This window comes from Daucus carota, chromosome 9 (genome assembly GCF_001625215.2).
Source record: "Daucus carota subsp. sativus chromosome 9, DH1 v3.0, whole genome shotgun sequence".
NCBI classification, from domain to species: domain Eukaryota; kingdom Viridiplantae; phylum Streptophyta; class Magnoliopsida; order Apiales; family Apiaceae; genus Daucus; species Daucus carota.
Genome location: NC_030389.2, coordinates 28289675 through 28312240, shown reverse-complemented (window position 1 = coordinate 28312240; position 22566 = coordinate 28289675). Strand labels below are relative to the sequence as shown.

Genomic DNA, 22566 nt, shown 5'->3' with positions numbered 1-22566 from the left:
GATACCCATCCCAATGAATTCAAGTATGCTCTGTCAAAATTTTATATATAGAATATACTTAAGGGAAAAAAATAACAATAAAGACAATCATATTTCATGCTCATCCTAAAAATCAAGTACTCCCAATGAATTCAAGTAATAACATTTTCGCAGTTATTTAGCAAAACAAAAAACATTTTCGCGGTCATGAGTAATTCAAGAAAATTGATGGATCCCCGTCCGCCACTTCTCCCGAAGAAAATCATGAGGAACCCAAGTCCAAGGATACAAGCTCACCATCTGCAGCTCCAGGGAGGCATGGAGGAGCCCCTCAATTTTCGTTCAATTCTGATGGGTCTTTAACGACAACAGTGAGTCCATGAATGGCATCAACAAACCAGTCATTCTGGAAATCCCTAGTGGATTTGATGTCATAAGTGTGTGGTGCAATTTGCACTGCATTTCGGGCTTTTTGTAACTGTGCTTACTGGCCATGGACTCATTTCTGATGTCGATGTTGCCTATTCACCCGGTGCAATCCGTCCGCTGTGCAGTTCTACATGCTATCACATAATTTCATTTTCGGGGACTTACCGTGGTTCAAATGCTGCTTCTGGAAACATTATTAGTGTTTTCCATGTTCAATTGTAGATGATAAGGGTAATGTTATGGGGGGACGAATTCTGTCTCACATGAAAGCAGCAAGTACTGTTACGCTGTTCTTGCTGTTTCTAAAACGCGTGATGTTTCAGTTCTATTTTCTCTAGTGTTGTTCTGCAATACAAGACATTTGTTGGCTATGTACTCTGATAAACTATTTAGTTAAAATAAATCATTTTCAAGTATTTTGTCCTGATATACCTGAAAACCTTCTCTCCTAAATTTACACTTCTCGAGTAGGCACCACTTTATTGTTTCAATGTATATGTTTATTTCATTTGCTGAACACACAGAAAATATTATTATAAATTATATAAAATCAGTGAAATAAAATAAGAGAATAAGAATTAAGATATATCTGTGATTGTTTTGAGAAGTACTTCTCATTATATAAATATGACAAATCAAAAAAATACTGCAAAGTCAACACACTTGAAAGTATAAATTTATTGTGAAAATTTTATATTAAAATATGATTGCATTGTAGACCACATCTCTGACCTCTAATCTGATTTTGTTTTTCTTTACTCATTAACAATATTTTATCATAGTACATATTGAAACCAATGTGTAAAATACCGTTGCAATGTTATCACCTATTGAAATATTAAAGGCTAATATTACATGTACAAAATTGAGTAAAATGTTTGTACACATTGATATGGCATGGTTATATATCTGAAGTGTAGTAATTGGTGATAGTTGAGCAAACAAAGATAATTTTTATTGATCCTTGTCTTGTGTAATGATTGATCGACAAGGTTAATGTTAATTAGGTTTAATGACATAATTTTGTAAGAAGTTTGCGCAAACCAGATAAAAAAAATTCCTACGGATACCTAAACCTAATATTAACACACCACTCGTCAAAACTAGCATTAACATAGACACTACTCTTATTATTTCTCACCTATTTTAAATTTATATTTAATTTATAAAAAATATAGTTGATCTTAAATAATTATTATATTTTTCGAAAAGACACTAGTTCAATATAAGAATATTATACAATTACAAAGTTCATTCACATGCTAACAAAAAATTTACAACAAAAGTTTACAAAATAATATCACAATATAATGTAGTCAAAATTTGAGATTTAGAATAAAAATATATATTGTAAAAATTATAGTAACTTAGAAATAAATAATTTATTATAAAATATATATCTATCAGTGTTATGATCTTTTGTGTTAACAATGAATTTTATAATCGTTTAAATAGATAATTTATCTTAAATTCGGTATGAACAAAAATAACATATCAACATAAATTTCATGTGTAATCTATAAAGAAATTAAATATATTGACATAATTTCATGTTTCAGAATTTTATCGATGTGGAATGAATTATTTTTGATCTCCAATATTTAAATTTTGGTTATTTTTCATTTTACTCTCACTTATAATAAAATTATATGATTACGAAATTTTATACCATTATTTAATGAATTGTATCTTATTATTTATAAATTTGGAATTGAATGTGAAATCATTTATTGATTATTTTATATTTTTATATTTCGATTCTAAAACTTCGGTTATATTATATTAAAAAAAATTTAAATCACGATCTTACATTGTATGGAAGTGCATAAAAATTAATCATAATTGAGCATATGTCTGCCGCACACGTCGGTGTTGCAGCACATGGAAAACCGTGTGAACAAAATTCTGTACAAAACAACCAATATAGTGTAAAGTGTAGTAGTTACCTGAATCGACATGAGTAGACTCCATTCTGGGTTCAACATTCTCCATAATTTGTAAACACCTTAGTATTGTGACACTGACAGAAAAATCGAGAGTAGTAGCTCTAGTTTTTTTTCATCGATGAAGTGTTTTTTTACTATTGATTTGGACAAAACCACATTGGATCAGTTACAAATTGATGTATTTTAGCAACTACTATCTAATCTAATCAATACTCTAATATATCTAGCATTTCATTTATGTATATGAAAGGTATATTTTTTTTTATTAATAGTTATATTAAATCATAACCATCATTCCACTACAATCTAGTGGTTAATCAGTGGTCCTAATTCTTCATTATATACTTGTTAATTTTAGACTCGCCTCACATATATATAAGGTTAATAAATCTCATATCATGGTCAGGTTCCAATAGAACCTCTATTTTAGAATTAGAAATCTTTTCACTAGTAATAATTAATCCATAATTAATGTAAACTTCTAAAAATTATATAATTCAACCCATAACTGTAGGCTTGTACTACTGCAGTCAATATTAGTATACAGATCTTAAATACAAATTACTACGTCGAGAACCCTATACAATATACTATACTAAGATGAATTTGTTTTACACAATGCCAATATTTTGTTTAGGACCTACAAATAACTACGGTATACTGCGCGGAACATCTATTTAATATAATAGAAAATGATTATAAATGTAGAAAAAAAAAACTACAATATCCTACGTTACTGCTGCGGAAACATATATATATATAATCGCAAACTGATTTTATAATGCAACTTATTTTTATGGAAAAATCAAATTTACTACGTATAATCTGCAGACCATTGCATTTATAAGCAATTATTAGAAGGTAATAATTAAATTTTTACATACATATCAATTATTGCATTTTAACCCTTCATTATAAATTATCTATAGTACTAAAACGATATTAAATAACTAATAACTGCAGTATTTGATCGTCACCGTTGATTAACATTATTCTCATGCTTCTATAATGAGTTCTAAGTTCTACATTTCATAGAGTTCTGATTTGAACCTCACCCATCATATAATATACATTATCATATATACTTTCAACCATGACTCAAGTTCATATTGAAAATTAATCTTATATATTATCATTCTTATAAGTTCATCAATTCAAAAATTGATCACTTAGCCGAAAATACAGTGAGAACATTATATATCATGCGATATTTCGTGTAAATTTTTCTAAAATATATTAATTGATTTATTTTAATGTATTAATGATTTCTATATAATCTATTTATGAAATGTAGTGTATTTGAAAAATATGATTAAATTTAATATCTTTAAATTTTGTTTTCGGGTTCATTTGGGATTTGGAATTTTGGATCATATCCATATCCAATTAAGAAAAGAATAACTTTCAAGTTAAATATCCGACTTTGATCCGAGATTCAACCTTCAATCAGGTTCCGAATTTTTATTTTGTGTATTTTTTCCAGTCCGGTGGTTACGATAGAGATGCAAATTTGGATTTGAATTTGGCTACGACCATAAAATAGTTTTTGACATACTTTTAATAATTATCAATTATAGAAAAATTATTTCAGTGATTTTCAGGGTTTGTTGGGTCCTCTTGAGGCAATATGTGTTGGGATTTCGTGATAGAATTTATGGTTACTTCGGAGTGTTCGTGTTTTTTCGGACTAATGGGATTGTTTGTTCGAAGAAGAACCATGGTTTTGACCCAGTGCTTTGCATGTATTTCTTAGGCTGTTGGCGTCATTGTATGCTCGTGGGTAATTAAAGGTTGAATTGTGAAAACAAATGGCAGATTGATTTTGTGTTAGACTTTTGAGGTAGCGGTTTCGTTTGTGTTGATGATAGGTGGGATCTGTTAGGCTTTTACAGGAAACTGGTTACGTACCCGAGTTTCGAGCCCATATGGAAGGACTTGATGTTGAGCCCAACTGAATTTACGTTCCTGATGTCGAGATATTTCGCTTTACCGGTAAGGACATCGAGTGGTACTTTTGCTACGTTACACACTGTAATGGAGTCACCAGTTGCGTTTTGCTTAGCCTGATGTCAGTTTGTAATCATGAAGGTACCGGTCTTGTTTAAGAAGTTCTTTGAACCGCCGAGAAGGGACTCTTTCTTATTCGATCATAGTTAGATTTATCTGTTGTTCACATCACCCACCTAATGAAACTTATATTATCGGACATACTCTCTTAAGATGGGCTGTCTGGCTGTTTGAAATTGCTGTACGAAGAAATATGTGGAGGCTAGTTGTTAAACTGGCACTCTTCTTGATGCTGGCTTTTCTTGATGAGAAAGAACAAAAAAAAAAAATGGATATATGTTATGAATCATTGAGGTGTGGCCTTTGGGGCATTTCCTACTGATGGTAACTCAAGTCCATGATATATTGAAATGACACATCTGCTTCTAGATTATTTCTTTCATTACTCCAATAGAGGCAATATAAATTATCATATAAATTACTTATTATTATTATTTTTTGCTAGTTGATTGAGTGGAACTCCGGACCTCGGCAAGGGGGGAAAGGCTCCCTCCACCCACCAACACTTGCTGGCAAAATTATTTATTACAGCTATTAAATAGTATGACTAATAGTGAAAATGCGTCTTATTATAAATAAATAATAGACGGGGAAAATGAAAGCATTGTGTTCGATAAACAATAATCAGATAATTTTTTTTTTCTAAAGGGATTTAACCAAATATACACAGTTTTGCAATCAAGGACAAATGTTAGGCTAATAAAACTACGGTTGTCCTTGGAAGCATTTTAAAATATTTGTATTATAAAAAGGCTAGTAAATAGTAATTAACTTACAACTCTAAGTTTAGGCAGCAGAAAGGGGAAGAAAAATTTAGAGAGAGAGAGAAATTAGGAATTTGAGAAAAAGAAGGACATTACAACATAGCAGAAGCTATTGGAAAAATTCACAGCCTAATTAAGGTGATAATTTACTCATCTTCCTATGTAAATTATGTATAAAGACTAATATTATACTACTATTTATGTTCAACAGGGCCCAAGAGGAATGGTCAAGCATTACATTCATGGTTGTTTCTTTGATGAACTTTATCCCGCGGCAATATTTTGCTGATTTGTGAGGTAAAAGACATAAACAAAGGCAAAATTTCTGTGTATGTGGTCATTCTTTGACATTTGAATATAAAGGGTTAACAACATCATCAGGCAATGATGAAAAGTGTACAGAGCTTTTATTGACGAATTGGGAGCATACATCCTAAAATCGATATTTGGACCATCACCTCTCCATTTGAGAATGGAGGAACTCACTTGTACGCTGGCAGTTATCCTGATCATGCCAGCATGTGCAGGAGCAAAGGAAGACCAAGAACTTTGAAATGGACCAATCACGCTCATTGGGCGGAATAGCGTGGACTACTATATTGGTTTTGTGATGAGCTAGTCTTTTCGGCAAGGGTATTGGTTGTGGGTTTAGACCATGGTGTCTTTTCTGAAGCAACGGTTCCATGGCATTTACGCAGGCGGATTTTACCCAACGATTATTACGCGGATGATGCTTCCATCTTGATAAGTCAATATTTTAGACTGATATGTGATGGAGATTCCAAAAATGACCTTGTTGTTTGGCATTACTTTTAGTACTCTTGCCTAGTTAGGATCTTGTCTTCTTGTGGGGCTTTCTTCAGGATTAGAGCGTTTTTAATGCTATTTTGTAATGCTGTTAGCTTGGGTCCAAGTTTGTATAATTAATTTTTTATTGATTTGTTTTCAGTTTGCTTTTATTTCCAAACAAATAGGGACCGGCTGACTCAGCCAGGGACCGGTCTTAGAAGCCCAAGCCTTTTTTCAATTAACCGGCCAGCCTTTTTATAATCTAGGCCAGGACTGATAAATCCATGGAATATGTGGACGCCACAACAGGCTTGATAGTCCAGCCCCAGCTAACCAGGCTTTGACGTGGGCTTTTCTTTCTATAAACCAGTTATAACATTTCACTACTAAAACAAATTATATCCAGTCTTCCGTGACACCTCTTTACTTGACACTTTATGTTGTATGTTCTTGTGTATAAAACGTTGATGATTAAGGTCCAATCTTGGTAAAAATCTTTTTTTACTAAATTTTTAGAACGGTAGCTATAAGTTAACTATGTTTGGGAGGAAAAAATGGGGAAAGGGATCAAGAAATGTGAAGCTATGGAGGGCTATACGGTGATTTGGTTTCATCAGCTTGGAAGGGTGTTTAAAGGAAATCAATATCATAGATCTCTTACTTACTCGGACCGTTCAGATTCACCCATCGCTGCTTTTATGGAGTGATCTTGCTTTCACGCTACATGCTTACTCGTTCAGAGCCATCCTAAACGACTTTCAAGTTTGTTACGGAAAGAATGGGCTTGCTATTCAGATTCAAAACAGTGTTCATTGGATTTCTCATCATTGGGTTTATGTATTTTCTAATCTAATTAGCCTCTATAGAACTCTTTTGTAATTTTGTTTGTCGTACTTTAGGTACTCATCACTCATTTAGTTGTATTTGATCGTTATGTCATACAAATCCTATGCAAAATATGCCGATTCATCGGGTTTTTGTCTAGGCTAACAAGCTTTTCGCGGACGGAATTGCGGGCATTATCTGGCTTATCTAAGCTTGGCCCGATTATTTTTCGGCCGGGCCGTGGTCGTTTTTCATGCACAAATTAGGGTCTTGTACGGACTTGCAGGCGGTCTTAGACTGGTTTTTTCTACTCCAGCTTTATCCAGGCCTCTCCAAGGCTTTTTTGCAGTCCGTTCTGTATTTGTTCAGCTCTAGTTTTGGCTTCTTGGCGATACGCGGTGTAAAATTTTAAACCCTGCTTCGTTTGTATAGTATGTATAACATGGTAGTAAATACAATTGTAGTATCTATTCAATATGTAAAAAAAAGAGAGAAATAGAATTGTTGTCATTCACTTAGTAATAACTTTGAACTACACGCACCCTATTATGTATTTTACTATGTTATAGTTTTATCAAACCATTTACACATTGATCCCATTCTCAGGTGTAAGTAATCTATTTTTGTGTTTCACTACTTCTAGGATACCACTCTATCTTGCTTATCACTTTTAGTGGTTTCACACCTCGTACTTCAACTACTTCTTATAATATTTATCCGTTAACAAGAAACATATAACTGTCGAATTATTATTTTTTTTAAGTACTTATGTTATTATTTAAGGTATTATAATTTCAAAACCATATATGTGATTAGTCATTTTAATCTCACTTTTTGACGGTATATATTCGTGACAGTTTCTTAGATTTGTTAATTTTTTTTCATTAGGATCTTTTAGTGAACTGTAGCTATATTACATAGCATTAAACGTCTATTTTAAAAAATATACGTGCTTAGTGTAGATTCACTTTCATTTAATAGATCTAAATATAAATTTAAAATAGTATTATGTAGCATATATTAAAAAAAAACAGTGGAATTAGTCCTGGTTTTGAGGTTGCGGAGTGACTCATGTTAGTAGTACTGCCACAATTACCACATTTCATTGTCGAAAGCTTCGTGTTTCCCGCAGCCGATGTAAACTCGGTGAAGCTGGATTAAGAACTAGACTATTTGTTATACCAATATGGAATTGTCTATTGTCGGCTTATACCTAACTATTAATTTAAATCTGGGAGTAGCGTGACTATTTAGATATTTCACTACAATAACGACTAGCATGATAAGAGGTTGGTTTGACACAATGTCCTATACGATAACGAATCTGATTTCTAGCTGACTATACACACTACGGAAAAGGTGCGGGGCGATTCCAATGGTACGTAAAGATGGTTTGGTGCGCTAACACTGACGGTGAGGGCTTTGTCATAGTCTGGGATTAATTGGGAGTGAAGGGTGTATATATACTTGAGACCGTCGACGTCTCGAGGTTAGTGTCCGGTAGTTTAGGTTAAATAATGATTCGAATAAGTGAACTGATGTTCGGCGGTTAAATAATGAAACTAGAAGGGTTTAGGAAGTAATTTCTATAATAGCGTAACTGAAATAAGTTCTTAAAGGACTTTACGTACTACCTTAGAATAATAACGTAAGTTTTAGGAATCGAAATAGTAAAACATAAAAATAATCAATAACATGATTCACATTCAATTCCCAATTTATAAATAATTACAGATACCATTCATTAAATAATGTCTAAAAATTTTAATCATACTAATTTTATATCGATAAGCGCGTAAAATGAAACTAACCAAAAATAAAATATTGGAGATCATACAAATCAATTCATCTCCATCTGATAAATTCTGAAACATGAATTATGTCATATATTTAATTCTTTATAGCTTACACATGAAATTTATGTTGATTGTTTATTTTGTTCCTACCGAATTTATAGATAAATACTATTTAAACGCATTATAAATTCATTGTTAACACAAAAGACATAACAACTGATAGATATTTTATAAATACACTTATTTATTTCTAAGTTACCTATAAATTTTTACAATTATATTTTTATTCTAAATCTCAAATGTTGACTGACATTCTATATGTGTATATTATTTTGTAAACTTTGTTTGCTAAACTTTTTTGTTAGCATGTGATTGAACTTTTAGTAATTGTATAATATTTCTTATTGACCTAGTGTTCTTGTCGAAAAAATATAAAATATTTCAGAATCAACTATATTTTTATAAATACTATAATATAAGTAAAATAGGTTTGCGAAATATAGAGTAGTTCTATGTTAATGTCTAGTTTGACTGAGTGGTTGTTGTTACTATTAGGTTTGGTATCGTGGGAATTTTTTTATCTGGTTTGCGCAAACTTTTACAAAATTATGTCCTAAACCATAATCAACATATACCCTTGTTCGACACCTCATTACACAAGACACAGGATCAATAAACAAGATCTTGTTGCTCAACTATCACCACTATACTACACTCTCCATCTATAATCCATGCCTATCACTGTGTCACAACCATTTTACTCCTTTGTCAATGTAATATTGCCTTTAATTTCACTAGGTGATAACATTGCAACGTATTTACACATCGGTTTCATTATGTACTATGGATAAACAATTTGTTAATGAGTAACGAAAAACAAACATCAGATTAGATGGTCAGGATTGGTCTACAATGCAATCATATTTTAATATAAAAAAATTTTTACACATACAAATTTTACTTTCAGTGGTTGCTTATGCAGTCTTTTTTTGATTTGTTCATAATTTATATAATGAGAAGTACTTCTCAAAAACAATCACAGATATCTATCTTAATTTTATTCCTTTATTTATTTCACTGATTTTATCATAATTTAATAATATTTTCTGTGTGTTCAGCAAAGAAATTACAACATCATACATTGAAACAAAACGTGGTGCCTACTCGAGACGTGTAAATTTAGGAGAGAGGTTTCAGGATATCAGGACAAACTATTGAAATGAATGATTCATTTTCAACACTAGTTTTTATCAGAGTTACATAGCAAACAAATGTCTTGTATTGCAGGCACCACAAACACTAGAGATGAAAAATCGAACTGAAACATCACGCGTTTTTACGCAACAGCAGAACAAGCCGTAACAGTACTTGCTGCTTTCATTGTGAGACAGGCCATTGCGTCCCCCCATAACATTACCCCTATCCTCTACAATATTGAACATGGAAAAACAATAATAATGTTTCCAGACAGCAGCATTTGAACCACGGTCAAGTCCCCGAAAACTGAAATTATGTGATAGCATGTACGAACTGCACACGCGACGGATTGCACCGGTGTACTAAGGCAACCATCGAATGAAAGAAATGAGTCCCATGGCCAGTAAGCCAGTTACAAACAGATCCCGAAATCAGTGCAACTTGCCAACCAAACCAACTTATGACATCAAACCACTAGGATTTCCAGAATGACTGAGTTTGTTGATGCCATTCATGGACCCCTCCACTGTTGTCGTTAAAGACCCATTCAGAATGAACGAAAATTGAGGGGCTCATCCCTGCCTCCCCTGGAGCTGACGATGTGAGCTTGACTCCTTGGACTTGGGTTCCTTCGTGACCTTTTCTTCGGGAGACAGTGCGTACGGGGATCTCAAAATCTTTTGAAATACTCATGACCGCGAACATTGTTTTTTTTTTTTTGCTTAACTAACGCGGAAAATGTTCTTACTGCAGAACTGAGAATACAAATAGATAAGTATATAAGCATGTTGCACCCGGAGCGCAGCATCTAATAGATATCATTTATTCAAATAAAATATTGTGATTTGATTTATTCATAGGGACAATCTTTTTGGATATATTTTGATACATAAACAATCTTTCCATGATTGATTGATGGAAGGATAATATATGCTACATTCATTACTCCCTCCGTCAACTCATTTTATTACCAGTTTCCTTTTGGATTGTCCCATTTATTTCTATAATTTCAAAAATAGTAACTTTTTATGATTAAAAACACTTTCACACCACTGATTCTTCCGCTATCTCTTCTTCTAATACTAACATCTTTACACCCACTACTTTTCCTTCATTACTCACAAATCTATTATTAAACATATATGGATCCACCACTTTACTACTTTTCATCTATATTTTACTCATTTTTTTACATTTTCTTGGTCTCCGTGTCCAACCAAAATATATACCATTTGGAAACTTATTCGATAAATGAAATAACCATGACAACTACAAATATCTTTTAGAAGTTAAATTGGGTAAAAGACTTGAAAATAACACATTTTTCTTAACAATCAGGCAATAATGCTTTATTTCTTTCGGAGTGGACATGTCCAAGCATTATGTCCAACAATATGCCCTCATATGCCACATCCTTTGTTATGACTTGTGTTTGGATTCTGTACAACAACATCTGAATGAGGTTGTGGACCGACAAACTTGTCAATTGTTGCTTCCTTGTGTGTCACTAATTCTTTCATGTCAACTTTCATCGCCTGGATATGTGTGCGCATCTTACATACCGCGCTCTTATCAAAACCAGAGGGTTGATTTTCGGCATTCTTTGTCCAACGTGTGTTAATAAAAGCTAGTGAATTTTAGAAACACCACATTGATGCAAACTTGCAAACGCATGTCTGCATAAGTAACCTCTCCGGACATAGAATTTGCACTCGCAATTCACATCGTGATCAGCAAGTCTCACAGTAACCTAAAATTATATAGAAAATTGTATATCATCATGTTTTATAAAAAAATTCCATAAACTAACTGACTTAAAAAAACAACGTACCTCAAACAATCTTCCCTTTAATAATGCATCTTTATTTTAAATTGTTTAACGCCTTCAATAAGACTAACTTCATCAATGCTTGTATGGTACCACGCCGATTCTATTTCTTCCCTGACTCGGTAGTACAGTTGACGTGTATATATTTTTGCAGCATCTATTTCAATCTTCAACTCGGTGGCAGGTATTGGAACGGATATGAGAGCTGGTGTTATCTTCAAATAAATGACGTTGTTTCTCAATTGCACTTTCATATTTAGAGAAGAACTCAAGCAAAGTATCCCACTCTTGTGAAATGTTTAAAGTAGAAGTTTGAGCTCCCTGAACGTGACGTGTTCTAAGCAAGCCAGCCATTGCAACATTATTAAAATAAGCAGGGATCCATTCTTTGCGGAGGACATGCATATCAGTAAGCCAGTCATTATCACCCAAATCGTATTCATCAATAACAGACGTCCAACCATCTTCAAATTATTGAAGTGATAAGTGATCAGCCCAGACTAAAGACTTCATTTTAGCCATGAAAATTATATCAGAAGCTAAGGATGGACGAATCTTAGAAAATTTAGAAAATATTAGTGCACTAATCAATATTTATTGAGTGAATAAAAATCAAAATTTTATATATGAAACTACCTTGCTAAACAATTATTCATAATGTGCCACATACAATAACGATGTATGGTTTCGGGCCAAACCAGCGAAACAACCTTATTTATTCCAAGGCATTGATCTGTTATGACGCATGGAGGAATATGATCCATGCATTTGGTAAAGCATCCAACGCCCACTTAATGTTGGTATGATCTTCTTTCTCAACCAGTGCAGCAGCAAATGTCACATTGCTCCAGTGATTATCAACACCTATAAAAGGAATAAATACCATGCAATATCTGGAAAAAAAATCTACAAATTTGATCAGGCAATGGTGTATGACATAGATTATATGGGGTCCTACTGCAGCACACATGCACATAAAACATAAATTTGACAACTAGAAAAATGACTAAACAAAATTTTCACCTACTTGTTTGTACGATAGGTTGGATCAAAGGACAGAGTATCTCCAAATATGCTATAGTTACGTTTACCAATAGCATCAGCCCAAAAAAGACCAGTTAAGTGACCATCATTGTCTTGTTTATACTCATAATAAAATGTTTTCTTTTGACGTCACATATTTCCCACTAAACTTGTCAAGTATCATGTCTGCATCATGTGGACCGATACGAGCCCTCATGTCGCGCTTAAAATTTTTAAAATCTGTGGATATAGCACATACATTCTCATACGAACCAACCATTCTTTCATTATATTATAAGTTCTAACTGGACCAATATTTTCCCGAGAAAAGTCAGAAATCAAGTTCTGATGACAGAAATTCAATTTCCTACTACATCTCAAGAACTGTTTACCGGAGGTGGAAGCTAATGCGTGATTGTGATCCTCAACGAAATATGATACAACATAACCACTGAGACCGGCATATTTTACTTTGATCATAGCATTACAATCACACCTACGTGAACTTGTCCTTCGACGTTTAATGGGCTTCTCAGCAACAACTTCAGATGTTGTTTGCTTATTTTTGTCATACGTACCAGCCCAACTACATTCTATGTACTTGCGAATGAGTGTACCATCAGGAGCATGTTTGGCAGAACTCTTGCGCACATCAAATCCACATAAACGTCCATATTCTCGGTAGAACTCATATGCAGCATCAACAGTGGGAAAAGCCCTATCTACATGCGGCTTATACTTTTCATCGCATTTGGGTGTAAAATACTCACGACCACCAGGGGACGTATATTCTAACGCTTCAAAATGGATTGGCTCCTCAAGTATATTTCCATTCTTTGCGAATTGTTTGTCAATAATTGGTGAATGATGTGCCGCACCTGAAAGTAAAAAAATTACATCACGATCTTACATGTATGGAAGTGCATAAAATTAATCATAATTTGAGCATATGTCTGCAGCACACGTCTGTTGCAGCACATGGAAACGTGTGAACAAAATTCTTGTACAAAACAACACCAATATAGTGTAAATGTGTAGTAGTACCTGAATCGACATGAGTAGACTCCATGCTGGGTTCAAAATTCTCCATAATTTGTAAAACCAGTAGTATTGTGAAACTGACAGAAAATCGAGAGTAGTAGCTTAGTTTTGTTCTATCGATGAAAGTGTTTTATTACTATTGATTTGGCAAAATTTGATCAGTTACAAATTGATGTATTTTTAGCAACTAATATCTAATTAATAAATACTCTAATATACTATACGTATTTCATTTATGTATATGAAAGGTATATTGTTTTTTTAATTAATAGTATATTAAATCATAACCATCTATTCCACTACAATCTAGTGGTTAATAGTGGTCCTAAGTTCTAATTATAATATTGGTTCTAATTTGAACCTCGCCCTCACAGTATATATAAGTTTAATAATATATCATATCATGGGTCAGGTTCCACATAGAACCTCTTAATTTTAGAACCTTAGAACTTTCATTAAATGATAATAATTAATCCATAATTAATGTAAACTTTCTAAAATTATATAATTCAACCATATAACTTGTAGGCTTGTACTACTGCAGAATATTTGTATACAGATCTTAAATACAAATTACTACGTCGGAACATATACTAATATATATAATAGAGAATGATTTTACAATGCAATATTTTTGTAGGAAAATACAAATAACTACGTCATACTGCTGCGGAACATATATTAATATAATAGAAAATGATTTTATAAATTGTAGAAAAATACAAATTACTACGTATACTGCTGCGGAACATATATTAATATAATCGAAACTGATTTTATAATGCAATATTTTTATAGGAAAATAAAATTTACTACGTCATAATGCTGCAGAACATTGCATTTAATAAGCAATTTGATTAGAAGGTAATAATTAAATTTTAATACATATAATTATTGCATTTAATGCATTCATAAATTATCTATAGTCAACTAAAAAGATATTAAATAACTAATAAATGCAGTATTTGATCGTCACCGTTGATTTAACATTAATCTAATGATTCTATATGAGTTCTAAGTTCTAATTTAATATGAGTTCTGATTTGAACCTCACCCATCATATAATATACATTATAATATATATATTCATACATGATCAAGTTATATTGAATACATAATCTTATATATTATAATATATTATAAGTTCATCAATTAAAAATTGATCACTTAGCCGAAAAATAAGTGAGACAATTATAATAATTCAATGCATGATATTCGTGTAAATTTTTCTAAAATAATTATTAATTGATTTATTTTAAGTATTAATGATTTATTATAATCCTATTTATAGAAAATGTTAGTGTATTTGAAAAATAATGATTAAATATTAATATATTTAAATTTTGTTTTCGGGTTTCATTTGGAATTTGGAATTTTGGATATATCCATATCCAATTTAAGAAAAAGAATTAACTTTCAAGTAATATCCGAATTTGATCCGAGATTCAACTTCAATCAGGTTCGAATTTTTATTTTTGTGTATTTTTCCAGTCCAGGTTGGTTACGAATAGAGATGCAAAATTTGGATTTGAATTTGGATACGACCATAAAAATATTTTTGAATACTTTTAATAATATCAAATTATAGAAAAATTATTTCAGTGATTTCAGGGTTTGTTGGTGGCCCTCTTGAGGCAAATTGTTGGTGGGGATTTCAGTGATAAGAATTTATGGTTATATTCGGAGTTAGTTCGTGTTTTTTTCGACTAATGGGATTGTTTGTTAGAAGAAGAACCATTGGTTTTGACCAGTGCTTTGTATGTATTTCTTAGGCTGTTGGCAGATCATTGTAGGCTCGTGGGTAATTTAAAGGTTGAATTGTTGAAAAAAATGGAGATTGAATTTTGTGTTAGACTTTTGAGGTAGCGGTTTCGTTTGTGTATGATGATAGGGAGGGATCTTGTTAGGCTTTTACAGGAACTGGTTCACGTACCCGAGTTTCGAGCCATATGGAAGGACTTGATGTTGAGCCCAACTGAATTTAAAGTTCCTGAGTTTCGAGATATTTCTCAGCTTTACCGTGTAAGGACATCGAGTAGGTACTTTTTGCTACGTATAACACCTGTAATGGAGTCACAGTTGCGGTTTTTGCTTAGTGATGTCAAGTTTGGTAATCATAGAAGGTACCCGGTCTGGTTTGCAAAGAAGTTTCTTTGCACAGCAGAGAAGGAGACTTTTCTTATTGACATAGTTAGATTTATCTGTTGTTCACATCACCCACCTAATGAAATTATATTATCGGACATAATTCCTAGATGGGCTGTCATTGGCTGGTTATTGAAATGCTGTAGGAAGAAATATGTGGAGGCTAGTGTTAAACTGGCACTCTTTTATGATTGGCTTTTCTTTGATGAGAAAGTGGATAATGTTATGAATATTGAGCCTGCATTCCTACTGATGGTTAACTCAATGTCCAGATATATTGAAATGACACATATGCTTCTAGATTATTTCTTTCATTTACTCAATAGAGCAATTATAAATTATCATTAAAATTATTATTATTATTATTTTTTTGCTAGTTGATTGAGTGGAACTCCGGACCTCCGGCAAGGGGGGACAAGAGCTCTACCACCACACCAACACTTTGCTGGCAAAATTATTTATTACAGCTATTAAATAGTATGACTAAATAGTGAAAAGTGAGTATTATTATAAATAAATAATAGACGGGGAAAAGAAAGAATTGTGTTCGATAACCATATAATCAGAAATAATTTTTATTTTTCTAAAGGGATTTAACCAAATATACAAGTTTTGCAATCAAGGACAAATGTTAGGACATAAATAAAACTAGTTGTCCTTGGAAGCAATTTATAAAAATTTGTATTATAAAAAGGCTAGTAAATAGTAATTAACTTACAACTCTAAGTTTAGAGAGAGAAATTGGGGAAGAAAATTTAGAGAGAGAGAGAAAATTAGGAATTTGAGAAAAAGAAGGACATTCAAAGAGAAGATATTGGAAAAATCACAAGCCTAATTAAGGTGAGATTTATCATCTTCCCTATGTAATTTATGTATAAAGAATATAATTGATACTTATATTTATGTTCAAAGGGCCCAAGAGGAATGGTCAAGATTAACATTCATGGTTGTTTCTTTGATGAACTTATCCCTGGCGGCAATATTTTTGATATTTGTGAGGTAATAAGAAATAACAAAGGCAAAATTCTGTGTATGTTGTGTCATTCTTTGGACATTTGAAATAAAAGGGTTAACAAATATCAGGCAATGATGAAAAGTTGTAACAGAGCTTTTATTGAGAATTGGGAGCATTACATCCTAAAATTCGATTATTTGGATCCCTTTTGAGAATGGAGGAACTCAACATTGTAAGCTGGAGTTCATCCTGATCATGCAAGCATTGTGCAGGAGCACAAGGAAGACAAGAACTTTGAAATGGAAATCACGCTCATTGGGCCGGAATCAAGCGTGGCTACTTATTTGGTTTTTGTGATAGCTTAGTCTTTTCGGAAGGGTATTTGAGTTGTGGAGTTTAGACATGGGTCTTTTGCTGAAGCAACGGTTCATGGCAATTTACGAGGCGGATTTGTACCCAAAGATTATTAACGCGGATGATGCTTCCATTCTTGATCAAGTCAATATTTTAGCTGATATGTGATGGTGATTCACAAATGACCTTTTTGTTTGGCATTACTTCTAGTTACTCTTGCCGTAGTTAGGATCTTTGCTTCTGTGGGCTTCTTCAGGATTAGAGGTTTTTATTGGCTATTTTGTAATGCTGTTAAGTTGGGTCCCAAGTTTGTATAATCTAATTTTTTATTTTGATTTGTTTTCAGTTTGCTTTTATTTCCAACAAAAGGACCGGCTTGCTAGGCCCAGGACCGGTCCTTAAGAAGCCCAAGCCTTTTTTTAGATTAACCGGACCAGGCCTTTTTAATAATCAGGCCAGGACTGATAAATCATGGAATATGATGGACTGCAACAGGCTTGATAGTCCAGCCCAAGCTAACCAGGCTTTGACGTGGGCTTTTCTTTTATAAACCAGTTATATACATTTCACTCTAAAACAAATTATATACAGTCTTCCGTAGAACCTTCTTTACATTGACACTATTTATGTTGTATGTCTTGTGTATAAAAGTTGATGATTAAGGTCCAAATCTTGGGTAAAAATCTCTTTTTTACTAAATTTTAGAAGGTAGCTAATAAGTTAACTATGTTTTGTGGAGGAAAAAAGTGGGGGAAAGGACAAGAAATGGAAGCTATGGAGGAGCTCATACGGTGATTTGGTGTCATCAGCTTGGAAGGGGTTTAAAGGAAATCAATATCATAGATCTCTTACTTACTCGGACCGTTCAGATTCACCATCGCTTGCTTATGGTAGTGATCTTGCTTTCACCGCTACTATTGCTACTGTAGTTAGAGCTCATCCTAAAGATTTCAAGGTTGTTAGGAAAGAATGGGCTTGCTATTCAGATTCAAACAGTGTTTCATGGATTTCTTATAATTTGGGTTTATGTTATTTTCATAATCTAATTAGCTCTATAGAACTACTTTTTAATTTTGTTTGTGGTACTTTAGGTCCTCATCATCATTTTAAGTTGATTTTGATCGTTATGGTATACAAATCAATATGCAAATATGCAGATTCATCGGGTTTTTGTCTAGGCTAAACAAGCTTTTACGCGGACGGATTGCCGGGCATTATCTGGGCTTTTATCTAAGCTGGGCCAGATTATTTTTCGGGCCGGGCCGGGTCAGGTTTTTATTGCAAAATTAGGGTCTTGTAAGGACTTGCAGGCCGGTCTTAGACTGGTTTTTTATATCCAAGCTTTATCAGGCCTATCCAAATGGGCTTTTTGAGTCCGTTCTTTTTGTTCAGCTCTAGTTTTGGCTTCTTGATGATAAGCGGTGTAAAAATTTTAAACCATGCTAATCTTTGTATATTTATTATAAATGAGAGTAAAATAAATTGTAGAATATATTATCAATATGTAAAAAAACACGAGAGAAAAGATTTTTCATTCACATTAGTAAAACTTTGAAATATGATATTATGTTAATATGTTAATTATTTTATAAAATTACACATGAAGTTTATGTTAATAATTTATTTTTGTTTATACATAATTTTAGATAATTTTCTATGTTTATCCATTTAAATAATTATAATTATAATATTCATCCTTAATATAGAAAATATAATGTTAATTATTATTTTTTTATAATTACTTATGTTATTATTTTAAGTTATTATAATTTTCAAAACATATATTGTGATTAGTATTTTAAATCTCATTTTTTGACGGTATTATATTGTGATAGTTTTCTTAAGAATTTGTTAATTTTTTTTAATTAGGATCTTTATTAGTGAACTTATAGCTATACTACATAGCATTAAACGTCTATTTTTAAAAAAATATAGTGCTTAGTGTAGATCAACTTTCATTTTAATAGATTAAATATAAATTTAAAATAGTATTATGTAAGATATATTAAAAAAAAACAGTGTGACATTAGTCCTGGTTTTGAGGTTTTGAGGAGTGACTTCATGTTTAGGTAGTAATGCCAATTACCACATCATCATTGTCTAGAAATGCTTCGTGTTCCCGCAGCAGATGTAACTCGGTTGAAGCTGGATTAAGAAATAGACTAATTTGTTATACCAATATTGTGAATTTATATTGTCGGCTATACCTAACAAACACCTATTAATTTATAAATCGATGTTACATTGTTACATTGTCAACTAAACCTAACATTAAGCGATAACTAAAACTAATGATAAGAGGTATGGTTATTACACAAATGTACGATAATAAAGATTGTTTTTTTACTCAACTATCACTTGGACTAGTGTTTTTTTAATTTTTACTTTTTTAATATTTATTTTAATTTTGGATAATTTATATTATTTACATTTATACTGAACTATTAGTGTTCAGTATTTATTTAAAATATTATTTATAATAAATGACTATTTTTCCTTCTAAAATAATTTAAACTATAAATTTTTTATGAAATTAATTTCTATTAATAGCTTAATGAAAATAATTCTATAAATTATTACTAACATATAATATAACCGAAGTTTTAGAATCGAAATATAAAAATATAAAATAATCAATAAATGATTTCACATTCAATTCCAAATTTATAAATAATATAAGATACAATTCATTAAATAATGTATAAAAATTTCGTAATCATATAATTTTATTATAAGTGAGAGTAAAATGAAAAATAACCAAAAATTTAAATATTGGAGATCAAAAATAATTCATTCACATCGATAAAATTCTGAAACATGAAATTATGTCAATATATTTAATTTCTTTATAGATTACACATGAAATTTATGTTGATATGTTATTTTTGTTCATACCGAATTTAAGATAAATTATCTATTTAAACGATTATAAAATTCATTGTTAACACAAAAGATCATAACACTGATAGATATATATTTTATAATAAATTATTTTATTTCTAAGTTACTATAAATTTTTACAATATATATTTTTATTCTAAATCTCAAATGTTGACTACATTATATTGTGATATTATTTTGTAAACTTTTGTTGTAAACTTTTTTGTTAGCATGTGATTGAACTTTGTAATTGTATAATATTCTTATATTGAACTAGTGTCTTTTCGAAAAATATAATAATTATTTAAGATCAACTATATTTTTTATAAATTAAATATAAATTTAAAATAGGTGAGAAATAATAAGAGTAGTGTCTATGTTAATGCTAGTTTTGACGAGTGGTGTGTTAATATTAGGTTTAGGTATCCGTAGGAATTTTTTTTATCTGGTTTGCGCAAACTTCTTACAAAATTATGTCATTAAACCTAATTAACATTAACCTTGTCGATCAATCATTACACAAGACAAGGATCAATAAAAATTATCTTTGTTTGCTCAACTATCACCAATTACTACACTTCAGATATATAACCATGCCATATCAATGTGTACAAACATTTTACTCAATTTTGTACATGTAATATTAGCCTTTAATATTTCAATAGGTGATAACATTGCAACGGTATTTTACACATTGGTTTCAATATGTACTATGATAAAATATTGTTAATGAGTAAAGAAAAACAAAATCAGATTAGAGGTCAGAGATGTGGTCTACAATGCAATCATATTTTAATATAAAATTTTTACAATAAATTTATACTTTCAAGTGTGTTGACTTTGCAGTATTTTTTTGATTTGTCATATTTATATAATGAGAAGTACTTCTCAAAACAATCACAGATATATCTTAATTCTTATTCTCTTATTTTATTTCACTGATTTTATATAATTTATAATAATATTTTCTGTGTGTTCAGCAAATGAAATAAACATATACATTGAAACAATAAAGTGGTGCCTACTCGAGAAGTGTAAATTTAGGAGAGAAGGTTTTCAGGTATATCAGGACAAAATATTTGAAAATGATTTATTTTAACTAAATAGTTTATCAGAGTACATAGCCAACAAATGTCTTGTATTGCAGAACAACACTAGAGAAAATAGAACTGAAACATCACGCGTTTTTAGAAACAGCAAGAACAAGCGTAACAGTACTTGCTGCTTTCATGTGAGACAGAATTGGTCCCCCCATAACATTACCCCTATCATCTACAAATTGAACATGGAAAACACTAATAATGTTTCCAGAAGCAGCATTTGAACCACGGTAAGTCCCCGAAAATGAAATTATGTGATAGCATGTAGAACTGCACAGCGGACGGATTGCACCGGGTGAATAGGCAACATCGACATCAGAAATGAGTCCATGGCCAGTAAGCACAGTTACAAAAAGCCCGAAATGCAGTGCAAATTGCACCACACAACTTATGACATCAAATCCACTAGGGATTTCCAGAATGACTGGTTTGTTGATGCCATTCATGGACTCACTGTTGGTCGTTAAAGACCCATCAGAATTGAACGAAAATTGAGGGGCTCCTCCATGCCTCCCTGGAGCTGCAGATGGTGAGCTTGTATCCTTGGACTTGGGTTCCTCGTGATTTTCTTCCGGGAGAAGTGCGGACGGGGATCCATCAAATTTTCTTGAAATACTCATGACCGCGAAATTGTTTTTTTTTTTTTGCTAAATAACTGCGAAAATGTTATTACTGCAGAACTGAAGAATAAAATAGATAAGTATATATAGCATGTTGCACCCGGAGGCCAGCAATTAATAGATATCATTTATTCAATAAAATATCTGTGATTTGATTTTATTCATAGGGACAATCTTTTGGATATTATTTTGATACATAAAATCTTTCCACTGATTGATTGATGGAAGAGATATATATGCTAAATTCATACTCCCTCCGTCTAACTCATTTCTATACAGTTTTCTTTTTGGATGTCCCATTATTTCTATACATTTCAAAAATAGTAACTTTTTATGATATAAAACACTATCACACCCACTGATTTCTTCCGCTATCTCCATTCTATAATAATAACACTATTACACCCACTACTTTCCTTCATTATCACAAATCTATTATTAAAAATATATGGATCCCACCACTTTACCTACTTTTCATCTAATTTTACTCATTTTTTTACACTTTTTCTTGGTCTCCGTGTCCCAACCAAATATATACAATTGGTTGGGACGGGGAGAGTAGTAAATAATTTATGAATTTTTATAGATTATTATAACTTATTTTAATTTTATGCAAAATCCGGTGGAGTTGAACTAAAGTATCGGTATATATGATGCATATCCTAAAGAATTTGAATATCCTCGGTCAAAATCTCGTAGATTATACTCGAGAAAAAAATAACAATGATGAAAATAGTGTATTTGATACCCACCCCAAGAATTCAAATAAACTCCGTTAAAATCTCGTAGATAATGCTCGAGAAAAGAATATAATAATGGAGAACATCG

General features: G+C 31.8%; 1 protein-coding gene and 1 pseudogene across 1 annotated transcript; one reads left to right on the top strand and one right to left on the bottom strand.

Annotated features, from left to right (window-relative positions):
• Window positions 1-15394: 15394 nt before the first annotated feature.
• LOC135149558 (uncharacterized) lies at window positions 15395-16177 on the top strand (annotated as a pseudogene).
• A 5018-nt stretch (window positions 16178-21195) lies between these two features.
• Window positions 21196-21738, bottom strand: LOC135149557 (AT-hook motif nuclear-localized protein 15-like). The gene has a single exon (XM_064085300.1). It carries the CDS (start codon window positions 21736-21738, stop codon window positions 21196-21198), a length of 543 nt encoding a protein of 180 aa, XP_063941370.1.
• Window positions 21739-22566: the final 828 nt, after the last annotated feature.

Bases quoted from the DNA above. Each gene is read 5' to 3' on its own strand.
- LOC135149557 (XM_064085300.1), bottom strand. From the start codon at position 21,738: ATGAGTATTTCAAGAAAATTTGATGGATCCCCGTCCGCACTTCTCCCG.